At 42.4% G+C, this 26,437-nt stretch overlaps 1 protein-coding gene across 15 annotated transcripts; it reads left to right on the forward strand.

Annotated features, from left to right (window-relative positions):
• The first annotated feature begins 4,656 nt into the window (after positions 1–4,656).
• On the forward strand, positions 4,657–25,161 carry TPM1 (tropomyosin 1). Of its 15 annotated transcripts, none has more exons than XM_040569446.1 (10): positions 4,715–5,070; positions 6,006–6,131; positions 12,073–12,206; positions 13,382–13,499; positions 13,966–14,036; positions 14,292–14,367; positions 15,631–15,693; positions 15,963–16,032; positions 17,287–17,365; positions 18,809–23,757. In XM_040569446.1, the coding sequence occupies exons 1-10, from the start codon at positions 4,957–4,959 to the stop codon at positions 18,810–18,812; spliced, it is 855 nt and encodes a 284-aa protein (XP_040425380.1). In that variant the 5' UTR covers positions 4,715–4,956; the 3' UTR covers positions 18,813–23,757. The 15 variants fall into 15 exon arrangements, with proteins under 15 accessions (XP_040425374.1, XP_040425373.1, XP_040425375.1 ...); XM_040569451.1 differs by lacking the exons at positions 14,292–14,367; positions 17,287–17,365 and adding exons at positions 5,701–5,826; positions 14,859–14,934 and having other exon boundaries at positions 4,750–5,070; positions 23,738–25,161; XM_040569440.1 differs by lacking the exons at positions 14,292–14,367; positions 17,287–17,365 and adding an exon at positions 14,859–14,934 and having other exon boundaries at positions 4,657–5,070; positions 23,738–25,161.
• The last annotated feature ends 1,276 nt before the right edge of the window (positions 25,162–26,437 follow it).

The raw sequence follows: 26,437 nt of genomic DNA on the forward strand, positions 1-26,437 counted from the left end.
ACACTCAACAGAACCAAGTCTGGTATCACTTAGTACAGCGTAAGGCAGGAGGAAATCCACTGATTTTCATGCCATTTCTCTGCCAATGTAAAGTTTTGACTAGGCCCTTTGACCAGGGGTGAGTTGCTTCCTTTTGGGTTTGATGATCCACAGTGCTTTTCAGTTGGGTGCCTGGGTACACCTGATTTTAGTCTTTGTCCCCCTGTCCCCATAATATATTATTTGCCCTCTGCTTTTACTTAACCTTTTTAGATTCTTCTTTTCTCTTTCACACTCTCACGCTTTAAATTGAAGTGGACTGAATATTCTTCCTTTTTGCAAGACTGTTTTTTAAGTACTGGATGGCTGTAGCCACATTCAATTAAGTGACTTCAACAGAGACTTTGCAGGGTAGAGCATAAATACAACAATGTACGAGTACAAACGATCAGTTTTAGCTTAACTACTTATCTTTTTTTTTTCGTCTAAAGCTTTGTCACTATAAAAAGAAGGATGTGGGAAGACATCTTACCAAAAGTGGTCTTTTTTGGTCTGTTACTTGGCTCTTGTTTATTTTCAGATACTTAAAGTAGGTTTTGAAAACTACCAATGAAAGCACATCTCTTGATCTTTAAAAATGAAATGCAGTACAGAACCTTGGGAGACATAACTTTGCTCAGCTGAAAAATAGTGAAATTAGGGTAAAGGGGGTAGTGCAAAAAAAGACCTCAGAGATATTTTAAGACCTTAGGTCATGAGTTAGATCATGAGTTTCTTAGCATTTGGTGTGGCATCTGAGTAGACCCTCAGATTATAGATCAGGGCAGGTGCAGAAGACTGTACTATAAATACTTTTCACCCTTAAGGAGTTCACAGATTTCATAGAGTTGCCCTCTTGAATGACAAACCAGACAGAAACAAGTTAGTTCTGAAGGGGAAAATTATCAAAATAATTTTAGAAGAGGTTCATTTTCCAACAGTCTTCCAGTTCTACAATTTCAAAAGCTAAAGTGTTCTTTGCAGTTACATTAGAAAGTTACCTTTTTAAGGTTATAGCATGCATTTGTCAAGCATGAATGGCATGTTCTGGGGGTATTTGTGTACTCATTTGCTGCCCACTGGGCTGTGCAGAGAACTGATTGTCAGGATTCCTACCTCTATTTTAAGTCCTTCTGTTGCCTTATGGCTGGAGCATATACGACCGCTTCCCTTAGGGGAAATTTTGCCATTTCTACGCTTCTCTTAGAAATACTGTCCCTCAGCTGCCTTTTGCAAAGCTCTCTGAGATCCTCACAGTATGAAATACACTACTGGGGGTAGTAAAACCTCCCTAATATAATCAGTACCTATTGTTTTGTTTTCTAGGTGAATACAGGGAAATTCTTCATTCAGAGAGTGGTGAGGCACTGAAATAGGTTGCCCAGAAAAGCTGTGGATGCCCCATCCCTGGAGGTGTTCAAGACCAGGATGGGCGAGGCCCTGGGAAACCTGATCTCTAGTGGTTGGCATCCCTGCCCATGGCAAGGGGGTTGGAACTAGATGATCTTTAAGGTCCCTTCCAACCCGAGCCATTCTATGATTCTGTGATTTCTATTTCACATCTGTAATGACGTGCCATAGCCATGTTGCTCCCTTTGTCTAAAATAAACCTTCCAGTTTTAGAAGGGCTGCAGATGTCTCAAAGACTTTGCAAAATGAGTTTGTATTTTATTTACATTTGCCTCCCTCTGAAGGAACACTTCACTTTTCCAATGACACGTACAAGCCTATGAGTTCACTCTGACTGACCTAATTTGAATCCTTAATCATCTTTTAAGAGGCATGTTTTCATAGAACTGGAAGAACCAGTTGTAGTATGAAGTTAGATGTCATTTCCTGCATATTCCTCAAAAAAAAAAAAAAAAAAAGCAATTCCAACTTTGTTAGGAATGGGTATATTTGAAGTTGTTTCCAAATAAATATATCCACCTGCCTTTTTGCATGTCATCAGCATCACTAGTGAGAACTGCCTTTGACCAGCCCGATCCATGCACAGAAAAGCAGGTCCTTCGCAAGGCAAATGCTGCCTGTGTCAAGGGACTTACGACATGACAGGAACATTGTGATATAAATGGATTCTAGCCTTGCCCTGGGAAACAATATCATCTTGTCGGTAAGCCTGAAGTGCCACATCACGTACTCAGAGGAGAAGCAGTGATGTTTCTTTTTAAAAAAAGATTACACTTCACCAGTTCTTTGTGTTGGCTGGCTTGGTTTTCTGAAGAGCCTGATTAAAATAGCAGAATTGAAAACCAGTACAGTAGGTATTCCCCAGAATTAAGTAAAACTGCTGCTAGGGAGTTCCTGCACCATTTGTCAAGGAGAGAGGTGAGACAGTCCCTGTGGTGGTAGGAGGGCGCAGGGGGAATACCAAGTAACATTGCAGAATTAGCGTTATGTCAGAGCAACAGAGTTTGTGCTGCCTTCTTTTTTCAGAATACAAAGTTAATTTGTATACAGTCTTTCTTCACATACCAATTAAAAAGGGAGTGACTATACAAGCTGCTTGCTTTCCAAGCCTATCTTTTTTAGCCAGCTGGAAATTTCCAGGCAATTGAAATTGTTAATTACAGGTAAAGTAGGCACATTTACATGGGTCTGTACTTTCTGTATTCTCTCTACCAGAGGAAGGAGAAAAAAAATAAAAAAAAATCAGCCAGTTCAGCCCCATGGATGCAGTCTTTGATTTAAAGAAAGCTTATCATTTGGACATTTTCATGCACATGGGATCTCAGGATTTTTTTTTAAATTATTATTATTTTTCTGTGAAAGCGGTGGCATCCTCCAGGTGTCTTTTTTAAAAAGCTTTTAGTTCCTTTCCTTTTCTCCAGATCATACTTTCTCATGTTTCCCAGAGGCTCCCATGTCATCATTAAAATGCTTTTAGAAAAATGGGTCTGCACAGGAATTCTTTAAGAGCCTATCAGCACCACTCCCAAATTAGCCAGACAGGATACTGTTTGTTTAATTTCGCAAGACATGTGCTTCACCCAAAGGCAAAAGAGCTACCTCACTGAATTCCCAGCCACAATATGCTTTTAAAGGAATTTTTTGTGGCAGAGGAATTAGTTCTCCTCAACTAGGAACAAAACATACTGATGCATTTCTTAATACAGTCAAGTTGTTGAACAATGTGTAACTAGATGTCTCTTAAATATTCACTATACTTAAGAAAGGCTAAGTGGCTATCTAGTGAAAGCAAGATAAGCACAAAGAAAATCTGTGCTTATGAGTTAGCTGCAAATCTGCAAACTTTTTGAATACTTTATTGTCTGGCATTTTTAAATAGTCTGCAGCAGTGCACTGCTGTTTTTATTTTGATGGTTTTACATAGATGGTTTTTCAAACCAATAGATATGGATTAATGCACATTATTTATTGTGTAGAAAAGAGAGGATTTCACTCTCTAGAAAGATTTTGCTTACTATTTTTTACTATCATTGCTGTTATTTTACTATTACTCTCAGAGGAGTTTGGTTATTAAAAGGGAATGCAGTAAGAAATCATCTTTAGGTAGGCATAGGGAAAGCTGCTGCTTTGCCAGCGGCATTACGCCCTCTCAAGCAGCAACACACTGAGCCCTGAGCCTGGTGTGAGCCACTCCGAACTTCGTGTGGCTCACAGCTGGATCCAGATTCTGGTCTTCTCGGGAGCAGAGGAAGAGAACCAGCCTCTCATCCGAACTCGGGGCGTTACTTGTCGCGGGCGAGCTGAAGCTTCATGGCATGACTTGTTGAGGCTGTAGGAAGCTGGCCTCCAAGCCTGCTTCGCAGCTCACGGCCCTTATTTGCCCTGGCAAGTACAGCAGGCCAGAAGCCATAGGATGTTCTCTCCTGCTGCGAAGTAACGTCGATTCAGCAGATTGGTGACAGCACCAGGGAGGAATTTTCTGGTGTAAGTACAGAGCTCAGACAAAGAGGCTGCTTAATTTTCCCTTTTTGCAACCCCATCCCGTGGGGCTCGTGCATGGCTGTGTACTTTCTGCACTATGGGAAGGAGCGTGCGTAGTGGTGACAGAGCTTGTTGTGTCTTGTTCACTGTGCTAATGAGACAGAGACTTGCCACAAGCGAAAATAGGTTTCTACTTAATTATAGGTTTTGTTAATTGTTCTCTGGGTTGCTCGAGCCTCTCTTTGCTGCCTTGATCGCGCAGGGTGCGAGCCATAGCAGCCTCACCAGCCGGTTTCCCTGTCCCAGCTTTCCGTGGGCTCCCCGTCGTTGCAGCTCTGCCTCCCCCGGGGGGGCAGCCGGGCCCCCGCTGTGCCCTAGCATAGGGGCCTCGCACCCCTGCCCCTTACTGCGCAGCTGAGCGCAAACCAGCCTCGTCCCCACCGCTGGCACCCAGCTGCCCTGCCCGGCCCTCAGCAGCCGGCTCTCCCCCCGTTCCCCGAGCTGCTGCTCTTTTTTTTCCCTTTTTTTTTTTTTTTCCCCTTCCCTGCCAGGAGCAGCCTCGAAGCGGCCCGTGCTGCCTATTTAGAAAGGGAAGGGACGGCTCCCCGCCTTCCCTCGCCCCAAATATAGGCACATCCAGGGCCAAGGGGCAGGCGGCAGCGAGTGGGAGCGGCCAGCCTCCGCGCCCGGCCGGGGGGAGCGGGCCGAGGGAAAGGGGTAGGGACGGGCGGGGGAGGGAGGGAGGGAGGGAAGGAGGGAGGGGAAAAAAAAAAAAAGCCCTTTCCAAAAAAGTATTGGATGTCTTGAGGAATGCAGTCGGCCCCCTGGGAAAGTACATATCTGGGAGGCGCTCCCTGCCCGCCGCTCGCACTCTGCCGCCGCCCCGGCCCGCACCGCCCGGCCCCGCCGCCCGCCGGCAGCTCCGCGGGGCCGCGTCTGGCACTGCTCGGCCTCGGGCTCCCGCTCGGCTCCCACCCGTCCCGGTGCTGCTCCAACTTTCCTTTCGGGTGCACTTCACGCGGGGACGCGCCCTAGCCCACCGCCACCATGGATGCCATCAAGAAGAAGATGCAGATGCTTAAACTGGACAAGGAGAATGCCTTGGACAGAGCCGAGCAAGCCGAAGCGGACAAGAAGGCAGCAGAGGAGAGGAGCAAGCAGGTCTGCACCGAGGGCCCTGGCGTGGCTGGCGCCGGGGCACAAGTTTTTCCAGACTATTTCTCTCTGATTCCTTTTTTATAAGTACCTTGCTGACCCCTCCCCCCCCCTTCTTCCCCCCATCTCCTTCCCTGCAGAACTGGTTGAACTAATGAAGCCCTCTTAAAGAGGGTTTTTCCCCGTGGCTGGAGGTGTCTGGGGGCCCAGCAGGAAGGAGGTGGTGTCCCCACACCCTGGGACAGCTGCATGGCCTCTGTGCTTTTGTCACAGTGGCTTGGCTGGGAGCCGCTGCCTTGAGCAGCGGGTTAGTGAGGGACAGACGTGCTGCAACGTGATGAAGGAGACGTTAAAGCTGGGTTTGTATCCCCCCCCCGCACCACCCAGCAGACTTGTCCAATTTCGGCTGCTCCCCCCATCTCCAGGTGTGTGCCCCATTTTCCTGGCCCGCTCCAAACCCCCCTCCTTCACACGTGGGGCTTTATTAGTTTGGGGGAGGGGGGCATGGTGGTAGTAAGTTTCTTGGATATCCTGAAGGAGGCCAGAGGAGAGGAGAGGGATTTTAAAATGACCTTCCCCCTTTTCAGAGCCCAGGGAAAAATGTATTTGTGCATTGTATTTCTCTTGTGCACCTAGTTAGAGGATGACATTGTGCAATTGGAAAAGCAATTGCATGTGACGGAGGATACGAGGGACCAAGTGCTGGAAGAGCTACACAAGTCTGAGGATAGCCTCCTCTCCGCAGAGGAGAATGCTGCCAAGGTATTGTGCCCTTGCCATAAGCAAAGAGAATCTAACTGTCTCTCCTTCTCTCTCTCTCTGTCCGTCTGTCCTTTTCTGTCTCTTCTGCACTCGCACTTCTCCCTTTGCACGATCACGTTGCCTGCTGCACCTTTTCCTGCCCGCCCTCCCCTCTCCACCACTTTCCACCCAAATCACAGCTGGAGGACGAGCTGGTGGCTCTGCAAAAGAAGCTGAAGGGCACTGAGGATGAGCTCGACAAATACTCCGAGTCCCTTAAAGATGCACAGGAAAAGTTGGAACTGGCTGACAAAAAGGCCACAGATGTAAGTTACCCCCATCCCTTTCACCACCACCCCGATACAGAGACCACACAGCCCCGCTGCACAGGCTGGCCAGGACTCCTACCAGGCAGCGCTCTGAAGCCTTGCTGAAGGCAGGGTCCAGGCACCTTCTGGGTAGGGAGGTGGGAGTCACAGCACTGCCTCCTTGCATGAGGTTTGCACACTCTCAGAGGCATTTGGTTGGGTTGCTGCTCACTCAGCACGTGCTTTTCATGTGTATTTGCTGTTCCATGTGCTGTGGATTGTCAATTCAGATATTGGGGAAAATGGCTTGAGTTCGAACAACGTTACCTTGGTAGTAAGTGGAACAGAATCTGAGAGCTAATAGCCGCTAGATCTGGGAGAGGGACATCCAAGAAGAGCACATCATACAGATCCCACAGATGCAGAAGAGCAAGGGCTGCTAGTTCTGTCTGCAAGAGAGCTGTTCCTAGGCACACTTGCATTAGAGCTGGTGCTAGATACTAGTTGGCTCACTCACTGATCCCTGAGATAAAAGGTCTTCTCCTAGTTTTTCTTCCTGGAAATCCCTGAGATGATTTTACTTGTCAAAGAAAAGTTCAGTCCTGCAAGAGCGAAAACTCCCTGGAAGATGATACTTGCAAGGTTTGCAGTTCAGAGGACAAGGATCCTGGGAGCAAGCTGGGGGATATATATAGCTCAGCACTTTATATGGTAATAATGCAAGAGCGCGTTCCCCTCCCAGGCCCCCATCCCACCCACCTGTCTGCCCCTGACATGCATTTAATGTATTACATGCACGGAACTGTGCAAGTTTACTGTTTCTGCAGCTACGGTCCAGATCACTATGGCTGCTGCTGTACAATCCAGTTCTCTCTGAGTACATCTTGGGTCTGAATTACAGGATTAGGCAAAAGCACAGTACTTCCAAAGTGATGACCATCCTTTTCCTATAACACAGCTTTTAAAATTAACCTCAAAGCCATAATAAGAAGACAAGTTGCCACAGATGAAGCAAACAAAGTGGTGGAAGGATACTTTTAGAAAGGGAAATGTTACTCAAGCAGACTTTGCATGAAAGGCAACATGCTTTTATGCTATTTTACTTTTAAAAAGAAGAGACCACAAAGAAACGTTTAATTTCAGTACAGCAATTAAGTTGTGTAGCTTTGACAGAGAACTCGACAAACATTAAGTGTGCATAGGAATGGGGGAGAGGGATTTTGCGTGTAATGGGGATCAGATGTCTTTCTTCTTCTGTGTATGGCTGCATAGATGAGAGGCAGCTTCCTAGCAGGACGTTTATTTAACTTGTTCAAAGGAACCGCATATAGATCCAGGGGAGATATTCCTTATAAGGAAAAGTATGCAGACTATTTGGAAATAGCTCGCCTAGGATGAAGGCAAGAGAAATGCTACTAGATTCCCTCTTGGAAAAGAGTATCTCCCTAACCAATCCCAGGGCTATTTGCCTTTGCTGGAAAACAGCGTTTGGAAGCTAGTTGAGGGCAATTTTATTTGCAGTCATCCCTCGGGCAGAGGGTAGGTAGAGCGTCTGACTTGTTTTCATCGAGATGAATGCCGTGTTTAATGGTATGCGTGGAATACGCCTGACAGTTTAAGGATGTCTTGCTTTTTCGGCGATGCGGAGTACTTTGGGGCACGGCAGCTGGTTCAGTATTCACTCGACAAGTGTGGAGAGAGAGGAAAAAGACAGGGCAGGGGAGGGAGCGCCGGCTGCCTGCAGTGAAAACACAGCGGGGGACGAGGAAGCCTCCCCGGCGTGCCTCCGTGCCTCCCTGCGGAGAGCCACCGCATCCCGCGCAGCAGCAGGGGAGTCCGTGCAGGCGGCGAGGCCCCAGCCCCGAGGCCAGGCAGGGGGAAGGGAGCGGGGCTCGCCCCGCACCGCCAGGGGGCGCCGCCGCCCCGCGCAGCCCCGGGGCGCCCACCTGGACGCGGAGCCTTCGCCGCGCCGGCCTCGGCCTCGGCCTCGGCCTCGGCCTCCGCGCGGGGCCCTGCCGCCCCCAGCCCCGCCCCGGTGCTCGCTGCGCTGCGCACCGGGAGACTTCCGGGGCTGGGGCGGAGGCTGCAGGGAGGGAGGCGGCGCGGCGCGGCGAGGCGAGGCCGGGCGCGGGCATGGCGGCGATGAGCTCGCTTGAGGCCGTGCGGAGAAAGATCCGGAGCCTGCAGGAGCAGGCGGACGCCGCCGAGGAGCGGGCGGGGCGGCTGCAGCGGGAGGTGGACCAGGAGCGGGCCCTGCGGGAGGAGGTAGGGGTCGGGGGGGTGCGCGTCCTCCCCCCCAGCCCGGCCTCGGCCGCTCGCCTCACCGCCGACAAAATGGTCACCTGGGCCTGAGGCTGGCCCTCCCCGAGGCTGCAGGTGGCGGCGGGGCGCTGCGCTCCCGGGCGGCCCCGCTCCGGACTGCGGCTCGGCGGGGAAGGCTGCAGCGTCCGAGGGGACTGCTGTGGGCACGTCACAAGATTTCGAGGTAGAACGAGGTCGAATTTAGGGGAGAGATCTGAGATCGGGTGATCCACATTAGGTTCCAAGCAAGCTTTTGGATTTTTGCAGCTGCTCGTTGGTTGTGCATCCCATCCAGCTTAATTCACCGGGGAGGTAAGCGTCTTGGCTGCGAAGGGCTCACGAACCTGGGAGCAAAGCAGAGATGGCAGCAGCTGACTACTTAGCCACAGTATGTGAAAACACCCCAACGATGTGATTAGCTGGTCCCTGTCACTATGCATCTGCACTAGAGCATCTGCAGTATGTTTAGCACACCAAAAGCAGTAGTTGAGAGTGGAAGGGAGTGGTCTGCACGGTTTTAGGCAGGGACAAGGTCAGGTGTAAGCAGCACAGATTTGTGTAGCAAGGAGATGTGGTTATGGGTGGTAGTTGCAGCAAAAAACTGATAGTGCTGTTGTTTGCCTTGCCACTGACCTTGGGAACTCCTAGCAGCTGTAACTTATTTTTTCTTTCTATAAAACGTAGAGCGTCATTTCTGGCAGTGTCTGCTGGTTGCTTGAAAGTGATGCAAAATAAGATTTTTTTACACACATAGTTTATCACAGTGTAAAAGGGGTGATTATTGTATTTGCATCTAATGTGGGGCTTTCTGCCAGTTCTGGGCAGCAAACTTATAAGATAGGTAGCAGTAGTAAGCCTTCTGATTCCTTCGAGCTGGCCTTCCAAAGGAGTTTGGTATGGCTCCTTACAGGTGGGTGGCTGCTTCATTCTTGAAAGTCATTTCACATACCTGGTGTTTGGTTTTTTTTGAGAGAGAGATCATGTCACAGTCAGTAACTTGTCTTCTAAGGGTTTCCGTTTTAAAAACGATTGCGTTTGTTTTCTAAGCTTTTATTTCCTATGGGTAAAGGCCACCCATTTTCCTACTCTCAACAACACACACAGTTCTAAACAAGGATATTAAAGTTAGTTACAGTGTCACTAAAAATGGGAAGTTTTGGTGATACCTTTGGTGGTGGAAGGAAGAGCGCTGGAGGAGCGATTACAGCCTGCCGGTTAAGTCATGCCATTAGAGCTTGGCCACAGGGCAAGGCTTAGAGTTACCATCCGAAAGGGTAGTGTTTGTCTGTTTCCTGGAGATAATGTGGAATTGTGCAGAGCGTGTTTGCCTGGTACTTACGTTTTTGTTTGGAGGGGATCAACACTTTGGTGAATAAACCCAGAAAACTGAACTCCCAGGCACACAAAGACCTGTGCCTCTTCCCTAATACCAGCCAGGCATAGTTTTTTTTTTTTTTTTTAATTTTTGCTGCATGATTGAGGAGGGAAGCTTTGAGAATGTTGCAGCAAGCAAGCTGAGGTGTGAACTTGACCCTTCGCTTAGTGTATTGCCTTATATGTATAGCATGTGACCAGCTCAAGGATTTTTTTTTCTCTTTCTGTGCAAGGTACAGATACGCAAACAATGAAAAAGCTAAAACAGTGGCCAAAGCGTATCGCAGCTTACAGCTTTTGATTGTTAAACCAGATTGTTAAAAGTTTGGAGTCTGTGACAAGCAGGCATTGCCTTTAGAAAGAGTCCCTTTGGTTGTGTGCATGCATCTCGTGGGGCTGTTAGTAACTGCATTTTCATAATGCAGTTTTCCTTCTTCAGTTATATGATTAGCTGGAAAATTCTTTCTTATGGCAGTGATAATTAACGCTCAGTTGTAACCTATCCATGGCATCTCTCATTGTGAAAATATGCGGTGTCTAAGTGCAGCGTCAAAAATGCAGAAGGTTGTGTTTGCCTGTTTGCCGTGGGAGTGCCCCTAATGTCACTGGGGTTTTTCCTTCCTCACCATATAAGGGAGAAGTCCTGCTCTGCTGAGTGACTTGGGCCATATAAGGCTGCAACGTTGGTGAAACCTCATTGAGTTGCTGGTGGTGGAGCAGGAAGTAAAAACTTGAACTTTAGTCACCCTCTGTTTTCTAAGCATATTGTACGCTCTTATCGGGATGAGGAGTCTTGACATGATAATAATTAACTTGTAGCATTACAGATTTCCCAAGGGTGATGTTTCTGAAAGAACATGTATTTCCACCACTCCCAAAGCTGCTTTGTTTCTCAAAAAGTTCAATTTTTTAGTGTTCAAAGTTGGCAAATTGCAGGTTTGGAGTCCCACTGTTGGTTACATAGCTAGGTGAAGATTTTGGGGGGGGGCGCTAATGTGGAAATGTAAGGATCTAGTCTCTTCTACTCCTGGTACAGCGTACTCACTGCCAACACTCATTAATGTTCAAATACAGATTTGCTTCCCAGATGTTTGCATTACTTCCAGTGTTTCAAGTAGCAGTGTTACTGTAATGTCAGATGCTGTTTACTTGGCTGTTGTATAAGTTGTTCTTGTGTTACTCACAACAAAATTCAGGCTGTGGCCAGATGTATCTAACTGCCTCAGAGTAGTAAAAGCAACAAACAACAGTTCTTAAATTTTTAGTTAAAGAAAAAGCACTGGTACTTTTGGTATGATAGCTTTCTTTTCTTTTTTTTCCCTGCTGGAAATTAAAATTTGTTTGTCCTCACGTATGGCAAGCATATTTTCAGTACTAGTTAAGAGTAACTGCTGTTCTTGGAAGTAATTAACTTTTTGGAATAATGGTGACTTTGTATGTTTTGTTTATTTTGAAAGAAATTGAGTTTAATAATGAGGTTATTATGGGAAGGTTGTTATAGAGCTTATTCTACAACTTACACAAGTTTGGGTTTGAATATGTTAGAAGTAAAAGCTTGTAATGATATGAGGCAGATAAATTGTGTTGTACATAAGATTAAGCAAATAGGTAATGGAAGAGAGGGAAATCTGAGGATGACAGTTTGGAGGGGAAAAATAATATTTTAAGCAATTGTTGCCTGTATTTGGGTCCTTACAAAATGTAACCTTTGCCGGTGCCTTCTTTGTCAGCTCTTGAATAGCTTGCCTATAAGCAAAACTTGTGAATATTCAAGCACTTAAATGTTCTCATCCCATCTCTGTAGGAGCTGTCTCATTGCAGATATTGATCCAGGTGTATTTTTGCATGTTTACTTTGAGCTCTTTTATGGAATTCAAGGAAACATTGGGGCAATATTTATTGCAAAATATGGCAAAAGGGCATAGGTAAAAGATTTGGGATAATGTGGAAGGATCATGATAGTTTGTGTTGATCTCCTAAAAGGGAAGAAAGGCAATTGGTTCACGTCTGCAAAGAGGGTAACATGTTTAGGGAACAATGCATAATTCTTCTAGTCCTGTTCTTTCTAGTACACGTTGTACGGTCCTTAATGTGCCTTGTGTAAAGGAAGCAATAACTTCATAATTCAATGAGGGCATATACATCGTTACGTGGGCTTTTTAGTGGATGAAGTCAGAAATTACAAAAGTGCTGTTAAATGGCACTAGCAGGTACGTGGTGTAATCTTTTGAAAAAGGTGATGTGTGTCTTATCATGAACTAATTTCTGTTCTTTCTGTGCTTAGGCTGAGAGCGAAGTAGCTTCTCTGAACAGACGCATCCAGCTGGTTGAGGAAGAGTTGGATCGGGCTCAGGAGCGCTTGGCTACTGCCCTGCAGAAGCTTGAGGAGGCTGAGAAGGCTGCAGATGAGAGTGAAAGGTGGGTGGATCCACTCCTATTAGCTGGATTACCCTTATGACGAAGGTGGTAGTTGACAGGGTGTGGGCTAGGGAAATAAATTAAACCACTCCTGTGTCTCTGCACACATGTAATCCACTCTGTCTTTGGACTACAGTCACATGGACTTCAGTCACAATTTGTCTGTAAGGATGTCTGAAATGTATGGGCTTGAATTCTTATTTGTGTTTCAGTTGTAAAGATAACATTACTCTTGTGCTGCTGTGTGATTCTTAATTTCATTGTGGATAGAAAATCCCACAGGGAAATAGCAAAGTGCTGGAAGAGGCTTTGATTCTCCTGTTGTTAGGATTTATACATGTAGGTGAAAAAAGTAGAGAGAGATCCCATTAATTCTGTCACATTTAGGCTTGGATTTCCAGATGTTCCTAATACAAGTTAGGAACTCAAGATTTGTTGGCTTTGGTAGAGCCCATCTTTCACTAATACAAATTATATTTTATAACTGTGATAGTATCTTTTGGGAAGGAATCCCAAGTATTCTGCATATTTGTTTCTACCTGGCTAACAGCACAGCCTGTTGAAAAGAAAATGCATACTGTGCATTGTGAAATAGCTAAGAAAATTTGGGTCAAACATGTATGGAAGAGGTAACACAATATTTCCTATTATGGAGGCGTTAAAATTTGCTTGTGCCGAGCACAGTGAACTTCAGTGCTGTAGGACTCTGATGTAGGAAAGCTCATGGGAATCTGAATCTGTTTTTCCATAAACATGATGTCTGTCAATCCTGCAGGGGTTGGAGCGTGCTATCTCACAGTGAGTGTAGAAACACGGATGTCTTTAGTCATATTAGGTCTTTAGTAGCAAGATCCCTTATTTACCTTTCTCGAGAACAGTTGTCCTGGAATTTTAAATAAAAAAGGATAGTGGAGTGATTGAGTTTCTGCATAGAGCTAAAGTGTGGAAAGAGCTAAACAGACAAACTTTTCGTTCTTCCTTAATCATGCTGCTTTTGCTTTAAACTTCAGAAGTGTGGATATACAGGACTAGACCTCTGGTGTGATAAGTCAAATATCTGATATGCTTCGTTCATCTTAATGCATCTGTCTGAAAGTCACACTCCGGTAGTAGTAGAACTGGAGATGAACTGGCAAACCCTGAACCTTACATTTCCTGTTTTTCATGTCTTTCAGAGGAATGAAAGTTATTGAAAATAGAGCCCAGAAGGATGAAGAGAAGATGGAAATCCAAGAGATCCAGCTTAAAGAAGCTAAGCACATTGCTGAAGAGGCTGACCGCAAGTATGAAGAGGTTAGTTTTTGGGCACAGATCATCTGTTTCTAAGACACTTTAGGCTGTTCTTGTAATTCCTTTTTGTTTTTGTTTCCTGATTAAAGTGCAAAAGATTGCAAACACCGCTGTTTGCAGCTGCAGAAACAAAAGCAGGCACCTGGATGCCTTCAGGGACAAGGTAGCAGGAGATCTGTGCTCAGATCTTTGTGCTAAAATGGTTGAGAGTATTCCCTGGTTTCTTAAGGACTCCCTCACAGGGAGAAAAAATATTTTAAAGCTGCCTTTAAGTGAATAGAAAAAAGAGGTCTTGAAAAAGGTCAGGTAACAAAGACCCAAGTGAATGCTGAAGATGTCGCATGATGAAACCCACATGTTAACCAGAAAATGGGAAGAGGTCCAACTGCGTGCTTTGTGGTTTCTACGGACAGATGTTGTTGGCTGCAGCAATGGGATATCCATGAATGTCACTTGCTTTTGCCTGTAGGTAGCTCGTAAGCTTGTGATCATTGAAAGTGACCTGGAGCGAGCTGAGGAACGTGCTGAACTATCGGAAAGGTAAGTGTTCAACTGTCCCTGAGATGCCTGTGAGGTGCCACAAGACAGTAACTGTAACAGCATGAAACATTGGCAGTACACCCTGTGTTCAGCTCAAAGCTATGTTTTGCTCATTTACTCTAATGGTTGAAATAAATGGTCAGCACCAAAGTAAATGTGTTTGTATGTGTGTGCGCGTGTGTTTTGTCACTGCATGCTGTACCTGCACACTGATTTTGTGAATGGCTTTTGTGCATTTCATGTGTCCACTAACAGCCAAGTCCGACAGCTGGAAGAACAATTAAGAATAATGGATCAAACCTTGAAAGCATTAATGGCTGCAGAGGATAAGGTACTGATACTAATAAACAGTTTTTAGGTTTAACTGCAACCCGAGTCTTTCAGCTTCCATAGCCAGTTAGCTCAGTCAGTAACAGACAGACTTCACTATGCTCTTTGCTCCCTTTGCATCTTGCTTTGGTGTATTTCTTTGGTCTCTTTTTTGTTTATTTGTTCATTTTTGCCTTTAAAACTGATCTCTTATGCAGCCAAAAAGAAGCTGAACTATCTCACGTGTAAATGCTTTGTAAATATTTCTGTGTAAGCCAAAGGCTGTAGATAATTTGTGTCTGGTTGTCGTCTTAATGCACACTTAAAATGGAATTTGGCATTGCAAAATGTTGCTTTCAGTCTGTGATAGATTCAGCTGCTTTTGAGGCCGTTCTTTTGCTCTGTAATTGTTTTCATTTTTCTCTATCTTTCCCCCCTTTTTTTTTCTCCTGTTTCCTTTGCTTGACTGAATCTTCCATCCACCCCTTTCCTGCCTTCCTTCCGAAATAACAGCAAATGTGCTGAGCTTGAAGAGGAGTTGAAAACTGTGACCAACAACCTGAAGTCGCTGGAGGCTCAGGCCGAGAAGGTAGGCTAGAGACTTGCGTGAGAATGTGCTCATTATGCTGTCCCTTAGATTGGCCTTTCGCTTTTTTTTATGATCACTTTGCAGCACTTCAGCAGGACCATTTACAGGCTGCCCAGGGAGGTTGTGGAGTCTCCTTCTCTGGAGATACTCAAAGCCCGTCTGGATACCTACCTAGGCAGCCTGCTCTAGGGAACCTGTTTTTGGCAGAGGGATTGGACCCGATGATCTCTTGAGGTCCCTTCCAACCCCTACAATTCTGTGATTTGTTAGTAGAAGCATTTGGACTTAATACTCAGTTCATATCTGGCTATTGTCAGAACTTTGTATTCCTTCAGGTTCCACATAGATTAGTATTATTTGAACATGTCTACTGTTAAATAGTCTAACAGGGTTTAGTATTATTTATATAATATGACTCAAAATGGCATTTGTGTGCTAATCTTTAATTTCTCCAAGTGCCATTCATCTTTAAACTGTAATACTAATTTCTACTCAGAGTTTCTGCTGTACCCTGCTAGAATACAACTCAGGGAAATTTTTCTCTTGAAGTAAGTTGTATATTACCACAGTCTGGTAAGAGGAATTTAGTCATACCCACATTAATTTCTTTTACACAGTTGATCTATTAGAAGAGTGGTATTTTTTATGTACATAGAATGCTTGATCTAATATCAGTGATCTTCTTTCTAATTACAGTACTCACAGAAAGAAGACAAATATGAGGAGGAGATTAAAGTCCTGACTGACAAACTGAAGGAGGTAAAACATAAAGCTGTTCTTTACAACAGATCTTTGACTAAAATTTTGATTCTTTTAATATAAAAACTACTTTGATTCTTTAAGGATGAACATGTCATTTTGGGGTATAGTGTTGGATGTCTTTCCTAAAAAGGAGCATTGCCTTATTGTTTTAATTATTTTTAGTCTTATTCCTCTCATTGTCCTTTTTTCCCTCATATGAATTGTTGTTCTTCTATTTGTAAGTAATACGTATTCCCTACAATCGTTTGTACTGGTCTTGACTTCAGGCTGAGACCCGTGCTGAATTTGCTGAGAGGTCAGTAACCAAGCTGGAGAAGAGCATTGATGACCTAGAAGGTATGGGTCTTTGTTTTCCTTACTTGCTAAAGAAATACAAATCTTTTATTCTCCCGGTTTTATCTAGTACACAATTCTACTTGCCTAACTTGTCCTGCTTACATAAATATGGTTAGTTTAAAAAGTTCTTTAAAAAAAAAAAAAAGTTAAAATGTCTTCTAATTGAAATATATTGATGACTTAAATGTTTCAGGTGAACAGTGTTTTGCTCTTGCCTGTTCCTTTTCTCTGATGTTCTTAAGACTCCTTTCATTTTCTGCTTCACACTCATCTACTTGGAGTTTTATAAATGTATAGGGTAAATGATTAGATAAGTAGCATTAGCTTATTATAAAGGTGGTGAAGAGTTAGGTTTCTAATAGTTAAGAATGTAGCATAGAATGTGACTCAGAACATTAAGAATGTGACATAGAACAGTTTCTGGTTTTCAGTAAATCTTATGGATTGTATATATACTTGGGAGGACAGCTTATTTAAATTCATGGAGTTTGTTTTAAGGTTTTGATAAATCTTACGGAACTGCAGTAGAATGTGCTTTCTCCCTCCAGAGAAAATAATTCAGCAGTGTTTGGTAATAAAAAGTTGTATGGAGTTCACTACTTAGATGTGTTACATAGAGTCTAGGATTTTAATAAGCTTGATTGCTTGGCATGTCAGACTTAGGTGTAAAGGGTACGAAATATAGCTGGGGAGCTGCTGCAAGTTTATGGTCGCTGACTCAGGAAGCAGAGAAAAAAAGCTAAGTCCTTAGAACAAAAATTCTCTGTTAAAAAGTGCTTGACAGATCACCCAAACCAGAGGGTTTTTTTTGTGTGTGGTTTTTTTCTAAAAAATGAAAAATTAGCATCTTTCTGGAGACCCATTTTCAGATCTCCTGTCCCTGATACTGACTTCTATAACTCCTGTGTGCCCTCCTAATGTGCATTAGAACAAAAATTTAGGGCAGGGAAACAGATTTAGCTTCCCATATACACTTTGTTTCCTTCATCTTGTTTATATCACAGGTTGTCCCACTGGCAGTGCGGTTAATGAACTTGTCATATAAAACTACTCACTGTTGTTTTTTTTTTTTACTCTTCCCTAATCTTTTATTTTCTTTTTTTGTTGTCCTGTCTGCCGCAACACTTCTCTCTGTGCATTCTTACCCTTTTCTGCTGCTTCTGGATGGTATCCCATGCCATTGCCTTCATCTTCCATCCCACGATCACACTCCATTTCCTCGTGCACCTCTTCTTTCCCTGGGGGGAATGTTAGATGAGCTATATGCTCAGAAACTGAAGTACAAAGCCATCAGCGAGGAGCTCGACCACGCTCTCAACGATATGACTTCCATGTAAATGTCTTCCCAGCTTGTGCCTGCACCTGCTTCCCTGCCCTCATTGATTGCGTGGTTCCGGCTTTGTGAAATCATACTCCCTCTGTAGCGGGAGACGCATTTCTTTAGCGAGACTAGGTGTACAAAATACCATGAACAATTTCTTTACCGTGGCAAAGTGTGGGTGAGTGTTGTGCCTAGCCTGGTAAATACTCATGGTGATTTTGTAAGCTAATCAATGAGCTAATGAGCTTGTGTTTACTCTTTCAGTATGTATCTGCAATCCTTGTGTCTTGCAGTTGCCCTTTGTAGCTCTGCACTTATCCTTTCAGTTCACCTCTGTTCAAGTATTTCCTACCAGGCTCATCATTTTGAATTTGCCAAAAGATGATAATCTCAGTATTCATGTTGCATTGAGTGTGTTTTGCCTTCACAGTTTTGCTCTGGTAAAGCTCTTAGAAGAGTTTCAAAGGAATTTAGACTTAGCTCTGTTAATAATAGTGGAATGTGTGTATCTTAAATATCCTAGACTGCTCTGAAATTTTCTGCTGTTAGCACTAAGTTACAAGTGTGAAAAATAAGAACACTTTATGATTTAGACCCATAAAAGTGACAGTTGAAGTGTAGGTTGTTTCTGCATATTTTGTGGAGGGTAGTAGTAATTAATTTATAAATACCAAAATTGTGGTAAAACCAACTTTAGTTATAAGGAGAAAAGGAACAATCATTTTAGGTGGGAGAAAAACAAAACGATCAGTTGTAAGTTGTGACTAGTCCATGCAGTGATTCATACACACTGACTCTTCCTGCATTGGTGTAAAACTCTGAACAGAGGTCAGCTGTGCTAAATCCACCTTCCCATGCTCATACCTTTCATTTGCATGAACCCTGTAAAATTGACATGGGAAGAGTTGTGGCTTTCTCAAGTGCTTGTGAGGTGTGATGTCCAGTCCTAGAACTTCTTTTGGAAGCTAGCACTTCCAGCAAGACATTAGCTCTGAGCAGGGCTTAATATGTATTTTGCGTGCATGCATATTTTAAATATTTTTTCCTTTTTTTTTTTTTAATCCCCACATTTCTACATTACTTTCCTCACTGTCTTCCACAACTTATTAGGGGTCTAATATTGACTGCTTTGTGTGCTTTGATTTTTATGTACCAGCACATCAGTTTAGTCAGTGGCTTATCAAACAAATGGATTCTTTTTTTTTTTTTTCCTCCTGTGTATACAGAGATTACAGTATTTCGTCCAATTGGGATATTTCCAGATAGAAAACAGGCTTTAAAATGTAGTCCTCTACTGGTACATGAGGAAATTGTAGCATTCCAATCCCAGCATGGTGTGGTGTTTCACTAGCAGTCATCCCGGCATGCTGGATTCTGTTGTGTGCTGCTTTTTTGGACTTTTTTTTCCTGCGCTTTTTTATTTCCTATCTTATCTTACTTTTTCTTTTCATGCAGATAATTTTCTTTGCTTCACTTCTCCAAAGACATCTTCATCAGGTTGGATAAAACATCTTTCCAAGCTTTTGGATGTTTCATGGTTCACTGTCCTGTCTTCTAGCATACTTGACTCTATCCTTCTAGCACCTGTCTCAGAATATGCTTTTTTGTGCTCTATTGTACAGAAACTCTACATCTCTCAATGTAAAATAAACATCCCAGCTGTATCCGTTTTGCTATCCCCTTGCCTTTTATTTATTTAAAGAGCCATTTCAGTTATTAATAAAAAAAAATATACCTTTTTTGCCATTAGGGATTTAATTTTTGTTGATGCTTCCATTTTTCTTCTACAAACAATTTTGGCTGCCTGTTGACAATGCAAAGCCAGCGACAGGAGTCTATGGGATGAGGATACCATTCTTGATATTCTGGGGTTAATACTGACCAGTTATGGTCTCACTCTTTTCCTAACTATGATGCAGATAAAATGACAAATTTAATGTGAATTTTTTCAGTTGTTGTTGGGCCAAAATCTACAAAAACACTACTGCCTTAAGGTCACTTGGTCGTGGGAGCGTAGCTGAGAGCAGTTAAGCCCTTGACATTAGATTTTTCACTTTAAAGCCCAAAATTTTCTCCAAGCTTGATGCTGAAGATTTCCTGTTTTTATGTCAATATGTTTGTTCTTGAGCTTAAATCTGAGAGATTTAAAGGGGCAATACCCAAAATTCAAAATACTTTGCAAAAAGTTTTCCCCTCTTTTGCACCTTGATTGGTCAGTGAAGATACTGTGTGCTTACTTTTTCATTAGACTTTTCTTGAGTGGCAGGATGTGATTGAAAATTCAGTAGAGATTTCAGTAGATTTTCACTCTTGTACTTAGCTCAGATTTGTGAGTTTGAATTCTAGACTCATGAGAAATGTCTTAAAATTGGAACAGGAAACTTCTCATTATTAATGTAATAATGTGATGATTCTGCTACAATGCTACACTGATTTCAGGTTTGAAAGCTTAAATGTTGACTTTAAGTTGATTTGGTAGTGCATAGTTGAGTATGAAACATTAAATAGTGACACCTTGTTTTTTTGTCGCTATTTGCCACTAGGAAGTTTAACCTATTTATTTTAATTTCATTTTCTTCACAATGAAAAGTATTTTTCAGTTCACATTCAGGTGAATCAGTTTAAACTGAATTGATTTCTGATTACACCTGTTACTGCATATATTGCTAAAGTTCCTAAGTTGCAGTGGCTAAGTAATCTCCAAACGTAGCACAGCTGAGTTCTAGTTTATCTTGTAAATGTGGCTTTCTTGGGATACCTATCAGCAATCACAGGTTGTACAGTTACTTGAGTTCAATAACTTATTACTTACCAGTTAAGATACAGTAAGTGAATACACTTGGTGTATTGCAACTGAAAAATAAAATGTTCAGTGTGAAGGTTAACCAATTGGATGAGCATTTGTAAAATGACTGAAGCTAATGTGGTTAACTTCACACATGCAAATGTCATGGGGAACATGGTCCTGTCATTTACCAGCTTAACCAGTGTATGTTGTGCTACAGCGACTCCAACCCCTTAATCTGTTGAATTTCTTTTATTGTCAGTAATGTTTTTTCCTTGCAATACTGTTGTTTCTGAAGAAGTAACAAAAGAAAAACCCAATGTAGAAACCTAGTAATATTTAAAAAAAAAAAAAAAAAAAAAGGTGGAAAGTTCACAGTTGTTCTGAATGTCAGTATTTAATTAAAAACTTCTGTTCAAACATGCATCATCAGTCATCTGCACTGTGGGGTGATGAGTGCCTGGACAGAGGATTAGAAATGGGTAGCGAAGTGCATATATCCAGGTAGCTGCCCAGAGTCCATAGCTGGCTCTGCTACACTGATGTTAACTCCATGGAGCTGTTCAGGTTTCTCAGTGCACTGTACTTCAGCACGCTGTCACCCTTGGACCTGACCTGTACAGTAGACCGTACATCCCACAAGGTCTGGCCATGTGTAGGTAGTAGCATACATGAGTGGTTGACAGAAGTGCAAAGCTGGCTCTGACATGTCATTTGCCTGGGCTATGTGATGTGCAAAGGTAGCTCTGCTGAGGCTGAACTTCAGGGGTTGTGCACCAGAAGTCAAACACACTGCTTGGCCCAGGGTGGCTCCGTACAGAGCCAGGACCTTTGGCTCTATCTGTGTGATAAATTGCAACCTAGCCAGACTTGTGTACAGGTAGTCAAGAGCTGACTTTATGCTCACAACATTTCCACACTTGACCTGGGGTTTTAGTCTCATTTTGGATGTTGAGAAACACTGGAAGTCTCTGCCTCAAACCAAGAGATAGATTAATTCTCTGTGATGAAGGTAAGCATCAAGTTTGTGATTCAAATTCTGTTGTTGTATTTGAATAACAACTAAATACATTTTGCCAAACAAAGTAGAATTTTTATTATTATGATGTCTTGATGTTTTTTCCATGTGTGTCGTAGTGTCAAATGTTATCCTCATAGTAGAGACAAAAATCCAATTGTTACTGGACCAAGAACAGAATTGTGAAATGTGTCCTGCTTTTACTGAGCTGGCTGTCGGAGTTTAGGCTGTGGGGAGAAGTTGTCAGGAGCTGCCACTCAGTGCAAGTGTGTTGTATGGAGTAACTCACTGCTTTAAAAAAACAACACAGCTTTGCTATTGCTGTGGGCTGTTATGTCCAAACCCCACAGGGGAAGAGGATTTCTGTGAAAGCTGTTAAGAATCTTGTGGAAAAGAACCAGTCTTTTCCTGTAGTGGAATAATCTGGGATCAAGAGGTCAGGAGTACTGTTTGAATCTAGACTATTGAGACCAATATAGACAATTAGAGAAAAAATAATCATTAAAAACCATCAGAGAACTTCTTTCTGCAGAACTCACTAAATTCACTGTTGCATCATAGCCGTGGGTGTTCTGTTTGACCATGGAAGTGAACCATCTTGTCAATTTGCTGTATTCAAGCTGTGCAGATTTTCCCACTTCCATTTCACGTTCACCGAGTGTTTTGGGGTTGTCTCTTTATAAAAAGTACCACTGGACAATTTACAGATATTGAAGTGTGTTAATATCAGTGATAACAATATGTTTACCCATCAAAAATACCATTTGGGCTCTCAGATTCCACAGTAAAGGTATACAATGAGAGTCAAACCTAGGGGCAGGCAGTTCATGCTCTCAGCATCTCTCCTGCTGTTGGTTAGACTGGTTATGACACAGTTGCGTGCTGACAGATGAGGTTCCACCACATCATGAAAAATGCACAAAGAAAATTGGCACTCATAAAACAAATCTTCCATGCATTGTTCATGAAGGTTAAAGCAGGACTTTATTCTTCTAGGAATATAGCTGCTGTTCTTCCATTTGTATTCCCATTTGCCTGTCTCACAGCTGTTCTCTGCATAGGAGTTTTAGCAAGTCCTGTGCAGGTTATAGTAGCTGTTCCTTGGAGTAGCTATTTAATTACCAGAGTTCTAGGAAACAAAGGTAAAATGTTTCTGTTACTGAACTGTCTGTGGTGTGACCAGTTTCTTTATTAACTTACTTACCTGTTTTCTCTGTCTAATCTGTCTTCATTCTGCCTCTTTTTCCTTCTAACCTGCTTGCTGCCTGTACAGACCAACTCTACCAGCAACTTGAGCAAAACAGTCGCCTAACTAATGAACTAAAGCTGGCACTGAATGAGGATTAAACTTTGTTGTGACTATGTTGTTAACTTATTTAAAAACTGCTTCTTCCAAAAGTTCCTCAAGAATGAATCAGTAAATGTAGAAATAAGCAAGAAACATAAACGTTGATTTTTCAGATTGTTGATTCTGTGGTATATTAATGGATTAAATTCTAATCTTATTTTGGAAAAATACACAAATGCTCCTTCTGAGGAGGCTTTTGTATATCTGTATTCACACCTCCTTCAGGTGAGCAGTGTGCTGTTACTTTGGCTGTGCAATAGCTCCTTTCCACTTCAGTGAACACTTAACAGCACTTAGCTAAGTGTCCAGAAAGTAGCAGCCTTTCTTGTGGAGAGACCCGCTGCTTTGTTGATGCCATGAGTTGGCCATGGGAGTTTTACTAGAAAGTGGATAAGAGAAAAATATTCACCAGGATTCATGTTTCAGAACCAACACAAAGTATACTTACAGCTGTTTTGTTATCTGGAGACTTTAATGCATTAATTTTGCATTACTATGAAATGAGCTTGCATTTAATTTCAAAAATAAAAAAGCTATTGATTTAAAAAAAAAAAAAAGGAAAAAAAATGCTAGGAATGAGAGCTCTACCTGAAAATACCTGGTCAGTTTAAAGGTATGCTTGCATTAGTATGAAGTTACTGTTATTGGATTCTGGTATGACGCAGTTCTAAAACAGTGTGCTTATTTATTGTATCATATAAGTGTGTTAAAATGACAGTCCTATAAAAATGTGCATGCAACATAAAACTACTAACTTTTTAGGCTGTAGAAGAAATACATTTTTCAAAAGTCACTTGACTGAAGGGGAGATTGGTTTTAATTTCTTGGTTGTTCTTTGCAAGTTCTGAAATAAATTAACCTTAGTTATGGGTCTGCAAAGAACTCAATCATTTTCTTCTTGCCCTAATTAAAAAAAAATAAAATCCATTCACTGTCTCAGTTTCCTATAGCAAAGAGCTTCTAGAACACACAAGAACCTCATCTCTGTTGGCAGTGCATTTTATTAACAAATGTACCTGCAAACAGTTCTAAACTTGCATTGTTTGCCATTTGTTCTATTAATTTGGAATTATGTCCAGATGGGTTGTCTGGAGATATCAGTATTTATGAGCATGCACATTTCTTACCTTATAAACCCTCGATTAGAAATGATCATTGCATGCCTTCATATTCTGAGAATCAGTGCCTCTGAAGAACTACTATTCATGTTTTGATTTTCTAATCCCACAACAGAGAAAGTGGCGCATGCCAAAGAAGAAAACCTTAATATGCATCAGATGCTGGATCAAACTTTACTGGAGTTAAACAACATGTGAAAACCTTCTTAGCAGCAACCACATTATTTGTTATTTTTACACCTGCTTGCCGCGAAGCCCCATAAACATGTCGTTATTTTAGTTTCACCACAGTCACAAGAACATCAGCTAAATTATCAGGCAGGGGTCAGGGAAACACCAAAATGGGCAAGCCATATGCGGGTTAAGCTAATACGTTACGGTTTAAATGTGCCATTTCCCAACAAAATGTTACCTACACTTTGTAGAGAGTTCAGTAATTTGATGTGCTTGGTCTTTTGAAGGACCCTGGCTGTCTGAAAGTGTCCCACCTCAAGTGCCACCACAACTTTTAACAAGAATGATGATACATATTCAAAAGAGATCAAGTGGAAATGGTGCTATTTTCAACAAAAGGTTTTACTAACTTCTTTTGTGTGATACCAGATAAGTCAGGAGTAGTCCAGCATAGTAATTTATTTTTATCAGAATTTTACTCATCTGTGAGGATTTGGACTTTCTGTGCCTTCTAATTCAATAAAACAAAGGTTATGTAAGCAGCAGCAAAAAGCAAAGGCTTATGAAGGTTTTAAATTATGTACTTCCAACTCATTACAGAAGTGTAGGTCAACATTTCACCTTGAGTATTCATTCGATTGTATTTTTCATGTTGAAATGAAAGATTCAATAAATTCAGGAGAAAACAAATTTGGAAGAGATTGTTTTAAAATGTATTTTATTTGTGTGGAGCTTGGGGAGGGGATGGAATTTATAAATTGATATTCGCCTCACTTTATTTTTCACACTTTCTTTTGAGCAGTTTAAAAAGTATACCTGTATGTAAACATTGTATAATGATATGGAATAAAATGCACATTTTAGGACATTTTTTAAATTTTACTCTACTGTGATTTGTTTTTCATCATATTAGTTACCTGTCTGTGTATTGCTGTGTAAAGTATGCACACGTGTGCTGTATGTCATTGAGATGCATCATTAGCACATTGGCTTTCAGTTTCTCCTTTGCTATCAAGTTAATGTATAAAAGTATAAAAATGCAAAGAAATGCAGTGGCTTGGACTTACGTGGACCTGCAGTTGCTTAAAAGGGCTATTTGAGAACTGTACTGCAGGAATCTATCCCTGTCACTTGATTGTATTCCCAGATGGGTGCAGACAGCAACTACCACTCAAAGGAAGACAAGAATTTCAAAAATTATTACTTGTTGATCAAAACTGTTTTCAGTAGAAGCACTGTATGACTTCCATAGGCTTCTGTGGGAAGTGAGCCCTAACAGCTGCGTTCTTCGAAATGCTACCATGTATTTGTACATCTTAACTGTTAATATGTGTTAATTTGACAATGGTGATAAACTTTTCAAAATGATGTGCCAAGTTCATGAGAGATCCTTTCACCTAACTTGTCTCTACTGGTTGCTAATTTCAGCATGTCTAGGCACTTTTATTTGAATTACAAGGTATTTCAATGAGAAACTTCAGAAATAATTCTCATCCATTCTTTTCCTGTAATATGTTGCTGAAAGCTGATGCTGTCCATCCTTCTACCAGCAAGGAGCTTGGTAGGAGGCAGGTAGAGGTAGCCCTCCAGATCATCAAAAAATCTCCTTAGCAAGCAACTGAAACCAGCTGACTTTCTCAGGAGCTTGTGTAGTGGTGAAAGGACGAAGTATTACATGATGCTGTCATGTTAAATGGGAGTCAGAAAGGGAGGATCTACTGATCTGAGTCTCTTTGGCCTTAGTTTTTGTTTTGATTGCGTTATGAAAGGGAGAACTTTGCAACATGGCACACCTCTGCATGATTCATTGGCTGCTACCAAGTCGTCCTTAATGAAAAGGAGATCTGTGGCTTCACATTCTCATGTAAGTGATTTTGGGAAGCAAAATACGTGTTACAAAGCTCTGGCAGTATCTTAAGCTTTTACTGGAGGCTGACAGTGTAAAGCTCCAAATATAAGATGTGCAGAGGTAAGTTAAACTAATCTTTCTTGTTCCATAGTACAAAGATACAGTGTCAGGTAACTGGGCTCTAAGAGTTCAAGCCTTGTGGCACAGTAGGGCTGTTTGCAGTAGGAAGTGCTATGCTAGGTAGAGCTGAGAGCTGATCAGAGGAGTTCATGGCTCTTGGCCATGAGTCTTCCAGAGCAAAGTGTGCTGCCTGCTCCACTGCATTGCTTTTATGGTCCCATGGTCCGTGCGTGGGACCTAAACCATGTGCCTGAGTAAGGTTAGACTGCTGCTTAAAACCGCTTTCTAGGAGACCACAAACTGTTCTGTGGTTTAGGAAGCCTGAAATTACCTCTTACTGTGTGCAAGGGTGGGGGGGAGGCTGTGGTTTTAATGTCTTAGTGAGATCATGTCCCATCAAAAGGGCAAGAATGTGCAAGCAAGGAGATAGGAATTAATCTAAAGAAATGTTTCTAGAATAGACTTCCCCAAAGCGTATTGTTGTAGGTAATGGCGTAAACCATTGTAACAAGCGAATAAAAGCTCTCTGTTTCCAAGGAGAGCAGAGGGGAACAGTGAATATGAAGGTGAATCACCCGGAGTGGCATTTTTGGCTGACTAACAACAGACACGTAAATGGATACATATATGTATTTGCTGGAATATGAAAAATCTGTTTCCACCGTACCTCGG

The sequence above is a fragment of the Cygnus olor genome, chromosome 11, assembly GCF_009769625.2.
Source record: "Cygnus olor isolate bCygOlo1 chromosome 11, bCygOlo1.pri.v2, whole genome shotgun sequence".
Classification (NCBI taxonomy): domain Eukaryota; kingdom Metazoa; phylum Chordata; class Aves; order Anseriformes; family Anatidae; genus Cygnus; species Cygnus olor.

Coding starts and splice junctions, on each gene's coding strand:
- TPM1 (XM_040569451.1), top strand. CDS start 4,957: ATGGATGCCATCAAGAAGAAGATGCAGATGCTTAAACTGGACAAGGAG. Junction 6,132..12,072: donor CTGACAAAAAGGCCACAGAT/GTAAGTTACCCC, acceptor TTCTGTGCTTAG/GCTGAGAGCGAAGTAGCTTC. Junction 14,037..14,858: donor CGTGCTGAACTATCGGAAAG/GTAAGTGTTCAA, acceptor CCGAAATAACAG/CAAATGTGCTGAGCTTGAAG.